The following is a 6,902-nucleotide window of genomic DNA, read 5'->3' as shown; positions in this document are numbered from 1 at the left end:
GGTTCAGGTGGGCTGCCTTAAAGGGATCCACAACGGGCTATCTTGGGCAGCCACTACTGCTTCTTAGGTTGGCTTAAGCCCCTGAACAGGGACAGGCAAGTGGCGGCAATGATATTAAGATAAACTGTAATAGTTAACTGGAATGTCAGATTCTGTGAGCAAGTGACGTATTTTGCTATGAAAATTCAGCCCACAGATCAGGTACACAAAGCCATCAAAATGCAAATTAACATATTTTATTTCAAGATGAAAAAAACGCTGTCAGCAGGACATCCTACTGTGCTACTTCATCCTGGCCCTGCGGCCGCCATCCCGGTTCCGGGCCTCTCTCAAATACCCGGCGATGCGGTTATTCATTACTGCCACATCCGCATCCGGAATCCGGCGCTGGACAGCAGCTGAAATCACATAAATCTCATATATGACACAATCGATTCACACAGCTAGAAGAGCACTCATCTTATTAGCATTTGAAAAGAATGCCCCAATGCATCAAAACAGCTATGCAGCTGCCAATAGCAAAATGTACTTTTATTTCAAGGTATAAAACTTCATTGGCACTTAACATCTAAACAAAGAAGGTTATGCCAGAATATTTTTGAATATTTGCGAGATACTAAGACCTACCAAACTAAACATCACACTATAGGTTCGTTCGATTCACCTACTGAACGAACCTAATACATTTATCACACTGTAGCACTACAATTTGCTCTTGATGATGCACTCAAACTGTAGACTGCCAGTACACATGTAAGCATAACGCCTGAAGTCAGGCACAAGGACTAAAAATGTGGTCAGTTACATATAAAATTAGTGTAAAACAGAAACATACCAACAATCACATTGTAGAGCCTTAGGTCCTTGAAGGCTGGCTTGTCTCTTCGCCCCTCCAAGGTGTATTCCAGGGCCACTGGTGTTTTGATGAACGCCTTCAATATGAGGCGTGTAGCTTCATCCGGAGTCGTTCCCCCAATCAAACCGAGCTTTTTCGTCTGAAAGAAAAATTACAACAAAGGCCTTGCTAGCTGCACAATTGATGCAGCAGGAGTCCCTTGTACTTTTTTCGGTTTTGGCATATAGAGATGCTTTGCAATAACAACTCTGCTAACACTAATAATACTCAATGACATTAAGAAATGACAATAGGATATTACTATATTTGCTAGGATGCAATGAGGATGATGATGAAGGCTCCTGGCAACAATAAGGCCAATAAAACTGCTGCTCTCCACTCCACCTTCAGCAAGCATCACTGTATCTAAGTGCAGTTGAAACCTCAGCAATGAAAGCCCTCAAGAATGAAATTCCAGCGGCAACAAAGAATCTGGCAGCCCTGGTGAACGCCCATAGAGATCATTACATCTGCCGCCTCTCAACAGCGAGCGTTCTTTTTGTTCCGCATTAACAAAAACTTCAGAAGCGATCAATATTTTTTTGGCACATGAGCCAGTTGGGAATACAGAAGTACCAGATTTGCACAAGCAAACTAGCCAACAGGCACTGGTGAAGGCATTGTTTTTACATTAAATTGGTAAAATAAAAATGATGCAGACAGCTATGCATTTTGTATGCTGAAAACAGCGTTTTGCTAGCCCATCTGTTGGAAACAATGTAGGCATGATACATCCATCGCGACAGTACCCCAGCTACCGGCTGCAAACAATGCCCGCTGCCACTGAAGGGAGTCTGAGGACGCAAGTTTGTGACCTCACTGTCCACCATATGCATGCTACGACTGACCACGTCTTGCTGACATCAATATATCTGGTATCGTTATAAGTGGACAGCACTGTAATGCAGGTGACAACCCAACATATAAAGCACTGGCTTAATCAAGCTGTATGGCCGTGCCTTCTTAACCTAGGAGTAGTATGGTTGACTCGACATCCTAGAGAACTGGAAGGTTGATTCTTATTCCGATTTTATCATCCCATCTCACATGAACAACCCCAACTGGCAGCTCCTCGCAACTTTCTGATATCATGCGGTCCCGTTAATTTGAACAAACCAGTTGCCCAAAAAAATCATTGGTCAGCCATGCAAGCTACCAGCTTCCAGCACCATGCAAGTGATTTCTAGCTCACAATGCCAACGACGAATTTTGCAACAACGCCAGCTTGTCTTCATGGCTACCACAGGGAGCTTACCAGAAAGGTTCGTTTGTCGGGATCTGCAAGCTCCTCCTCGATTTCTTTGAGTACCTCAACAGAGGTTGCCGGCCCGATTTCTTGGCATGGGTCTTCACTATACGCAGCTGCGTAGTTCCCTTTCAGCTCCTTAATGTGAGCCCGGATTTCCATCAGTAGCTGTACAACCCGGTGGATCATGCCTGGGGAAAATCACATGAAGTGCAAAAATGAAACATTCATCTTTACTAAATATCATCATCAGCCTGACTACCCACTGCAGGGCAAAGGACTCTCCCATATCCTTCCAATTAACCTGGCCATGTGTCAGCTCATCCACTTCGATTCCTACAAACTGCCTAATTCAGCCTAGACACCTGGTTTCCTGCTGTCTCCTACACATGCCTTATCTTGCAACCTACTTCGCTACCTTTAACCGTCAATTACATTCCCTGCCTCTTTCTTTTGACTAGCCTATTATTAACCTGCATTTGTTCACTGACCCGCTCTGCTCTCTTCCTTACTTACGGTACATCTACAGTGAAATCTCGTTACTAGGAACACATTAACAAATTTTTCAAATTAACGAATTTTTTAAGAATCCCCGGCAGATTTGCTATGTTTTCAATGTAAAACTATTTCAGAATTACGAACTTCAAAATAGCGTATATTTCAAAATAACGAACATATTTTATTACTTCTTCTCGAATTTTGGAATATCAGTATTACGAATTCGGCTAAAATTAACAGCGCCGCAGCTTGCAACTCTCGCGTGAAACAGAAACTGCCGTTTCTGTGTGTATGGTCCGTGGGCCGTAGCTATCATCATCAGCACATCTAGTACCAGCTCCTAGCGCCACCATGAAGCTATGGTTTATTACGCAGTAGCCAGCAGGCCTAGCTGCCTGCGTTTTTTTTCCTGTGTTGTGTGTCGTACGCGGGTCGTTCGTTCATGTGTTCGTGCGTGCGGGACGGTATTTTTTTTGCCACAGATTATCTTATGGCGAAGTTTGTGCGATATTGGCGATGATATTAGCCAGCGAAATGCCAAGAAGATATGAACACAGCTGCTTTCCCTGCAAGAAGTCGACGCAGGGAAAAAGCGATTCGGCCTCTACAGACAGCTAGCATTGCCCCATCGAATGCCGCGATGATTATGAAAGACCAAGACAAGATTTTCAAACTTCACGGAGCATTGAAGATGGGGTCATAGAGAACTCTGACGTTTCTGGTTTTTTTTTTGCATATGGACAAAGTCCGTATTTTCATCGCTCAGTGCAAATACGCATGCGATGAGGTGTTCCGGAAAGTGGAAGGTGTATGTGCTGTAGTGGTGTAATGTAGTGCGCGGTCGTGTTTGCTGCACGCGGCAGAAGATGGTTGGTTTGGTTGGTTTATGGGGTTTAACGTCCCAAAGCGATTCAGGCTATGAGGGACGCCGTAGTGGAGGGCTCCGGAAATTTCGACCACCTGGGGCTCTTTAACGTGCACTGACATCGCACAGTACACTGGCCTCTAGAATTTCTCCTCCAAAGAAATTCGACCGCCGCGGCCGGGATCAAACCCGCGTCTTTCGGGTCAGCAGCCGAGCACCATGACCACTGAGCCACCACGGCGGCACACGCGGCAGAGGAAAATAATGGATTTCTTCAAATAAATCAGCTTTGGAGTTAGTGCAACATTTTCACTTCAGGTTTTGCTGGTCTACACACGTGCCCACTGCCAAGGTACGTCATTTTCATACCTACGTTTGACCACTGGCTTATAATCGCAGATTTTTCATTGCAACGATATTTTAAAATAAATAATTTTGTGCGGTCCCACAGGATTCGTTATATCGAGATTTGACTGTACTGTATTTACTCGACTCTAAGTAACCTTTTTCTCGATAGCAGTGATTAAAGTGAGGGAGGAGATAAAAAAATCTACCCCCCCCCCTTTTTGCATCAATATCTTGCCAAGATGGATGCAAGCAGTAACAATTCATTTGGCAAAAAATTTAGCAAACATCTTCCTAAAACGCAATTGCACTGCGCTTGAATTTCAAGCTATGACAGCCCTCTTCAAACTTATCTGACTTTCGTTATGGATGCCGAACAGCTGACATTAAACAAGGCAAATGTGGGCCCACAGCACCTGCAAAGCCTGCTGACATAGCCAAATGGCTGCCATTACGAGGTCCATGTGGCAACACGCTGAAAGAGCATTAGGGGTCATTTTCAGCCGGCTTCTGCCATCCTGCGCCACTAGCTGTCATGTAGTGTCGGAGCGCAGCAACACAAGTGGATACCGCGCCGTGGACACTGCACGAACTCGGGTCTCAGACTCCAGTTCGATTGAGTGAGCAAGCATGCTAAAAGCCTTGTCTACGTTCTTTTCCTCTCAAAAAAGGGGGTGCTTAGATTCACATGCAAACTTTCTGTCCAAATTTTCTTTTGCCAAGTTGGGAGGGGGTGCTTAGAATCGTGAAAGTATGGTATTTACAAAAACACACACAAACTCCTTTTCAAATCATAAACTCAACAGTTTTCAAGGACCCACAAAGTCCAAGGTTATCAAGGATCTCAACAACAGCTTTTTAGTTAAATTCCAAGTATTTCAAGGATGCAAATGAGTGCTGATTAAATCATTGTAAGAGGATATAAGAGTACTTACGTTGGTTTGCGACACACCGTGGGTCTTCACAGTGTCGACGTCCAAAATTGAACCAAACTTTTTTAAAAGTGTCAAGCCATAATTCAGAGAGCTGCCAACTTTAGTTCAGGTTTTCAGTAGTAGAGTAAATGAGATATCAAGGAAGTTTAAAACATTATGGTTGAAGCACAAATCAGAGGTTTTCTAAGTTGCCCTTCCAGCAGTTTCACTGGCCTAGTTGAATGTTACAGGCTTCAGCGGCGTTTACATAGTATACTATTATAGTCGGCTACAGCTCGAAAAAAATGGTGGATTTTACTCCCTAAAGAACCCTTCTGCAACCAATGGCACTGAGAGATTCTAAAGTATAATCCTCTTAGACCTGATAGAGAGACAATGCAGGGTGTGGCAGATGAAGGAAGGTTCACCATGCCTTCATCACCTTCACCTCCATCTGCATCCAAAATATGCGTTCGTCAAATGCTATTGGCGCATTGTTCAGTGCAGCCTCCTCACACCCGATACTGGCACTTGTGAGAGGACACCACCACTAATGTGTCACACCATGAAGGACGCAGGGGTTAAAAATAGGAAACAATTAATGGTCACTGTTCCACGCTTCTTATCAAAAAGCAACCATTGGTCAGCCTTTTACAAAATAAATATATCCTCCGATGTCAAATTAGTGAGCTTTTACTGTATATGGTAATAAAACGGCACTGGCCATCGCTGCTGCTGCTGTGCAAGGTATACCAAGGAATATTTAATATTAGGCACTCTTCACTGCCAAAAATGCACTGTAATTAAGTGAAAAGAGCTTGTCAGCCTTCCAATTTGTTCAATCTATCTGAATGTATATTGTGAATGAATCTCCAGTAAATGAAGCTGTGGGCCGCATGCAGAAGCACACGGGGCAGCACTCGCGGTGAACAGGCAGCGCCACGAATGGGCACCGGAGTTTTTCAAGGATAGACGCGGCCACCTGGGCAGGTCGCGCGCTTGAAAAAGGCGGCTGTAGGAAAGTAATTGGGGTCTGCACAGCGGAACATTGACAATTTGGGCTAGCTGGAGTGACATAGCGAAGCATGAACAATGCAGGCACCACAAGGCACAAGACTGAGAGACACTGACAAGCCCTGTCTGCCTGCTGGGCATTTATATCTAGGCTGAAAACATGAAAATGGAAGAAGACAGAAGGAAAAGCACGCACAGTTTGGAAAGGCCAAGCAAAATAAAAAAGAGGAGGGCATAAAAAACATGATAACAACGTGGGAAATTAAAAAAAAATTGTGAACCCTCCTCCTTCCACGTGCGGTGCAGTTTCACAGAAAGCCAGCCTCAAATTCTTCATGTGGGACTGGCTAAGGAAAAAATAAAAATAAAGGAACACTGCGGGGGATTTAGCGGCGGAGAAGGATGGAAAAAGTGTGGGAAAAGAATAGGAATGAATGAAGTAAGAGCCAAAAAAGGATAAAAAGGCATGAAAAAAGAATAAACAAACATGATCGCAATGCGCAAAGCCTGAAGACCCAAAAAACGATTACTGGGGCTTGGCAAGCCACAGGCAGCTGTTATTAAGCAGAAGACTTTTGATAAGCTTTGGCTATCTCTCTGGTGAGGCAGTTGGCACTTTTCTCGATGATAAAGGAAAGGATGGCAGATTCACACTGATCACTCTGTCCATGCAATGCTCATGCACACGGTCGCTGATACAACAACCCAGCTATGAGCATGGAAAACTTCCATTACAGCACAGCACAAAAAGTGATCTACGGTTTCTAATACACATGCATTTTTCCTTTGTCAGGTAGGTCATAAAGCTCTCAAAGCTTATTGCAGGCCCAAGCTCAATGCTTTTCAAGTGGTGACAAAAGTCATGAAAGGATGTAGCATGCCTACTTTTCCTTTTCATTGAAAGAAAGTCCTACCTCAAATCCCGACTTTAATGCTAGTTCTTTGACTGTACTTCCAAGTCTTCTGCCACCAAATTAAGCTAGGATGGGGGAATGTAACAGGTGGCAGCGAGCCACTCGACCACTTGTTTGGAGTAGGATGGTGTGTAAAGAATGCTGATCTATTCAGAGCACCCACGAATAAGTAAGGACAAAGAAAACTGCCCAGAAGGAAAGCAGCGGCAGC

The 6,902-nt window shown here is 44.2% G+C and overlaps 1 protein-coding gene across 1 annotated transcript; it reads right to left on the bottom strand.

Moving 5' to 3' along the window:
* Nucleotides 1-267: 267 nt before the first annotated feature.
* LOC149326253 (uncharacterized) lies at nucleotides 268-2,330 on the bottom strand. The gene is made up of 3 exons (XM_089564519.1): nucleotides 2,151-2,330; nucleotides 836-995; nucleotides 268-398 (listed from the first exon to the last, which is right to left on the bottom strand). The coding sequence occupies exons 1-3, from the start codon at nucleotides 2,328-2,330 to the stop codon at nucleotides 283-285; spliced, it is 456 nt and encodes a 151-aa protein (XP_089420645.1). The 3' UTR covers nucleotides 268-282.
* Between the last annotated feature and the right edge of the window lie 4,572 nt (nucleotides 2,331-6,902).

Source organism: Amblyomma mixtum, chromosome 10, assembly GCF_055824585.1.
Source record: "Amblyomma mixtum isolate Tamu chromosome 10, ASM5582458v1, whole genome shotgun sequence".
Lineage (NCBI taxonomy): Eukaryota > Metazoa > Arthropoda > Arachnida > Ixodida > Ixodidae > Amblyomma > Amblyomma mixtum.
Note: the sequence above shows the minus strand (reverse complement) of the source record. Positions and strands in the feature narration are given on the sequence as shown.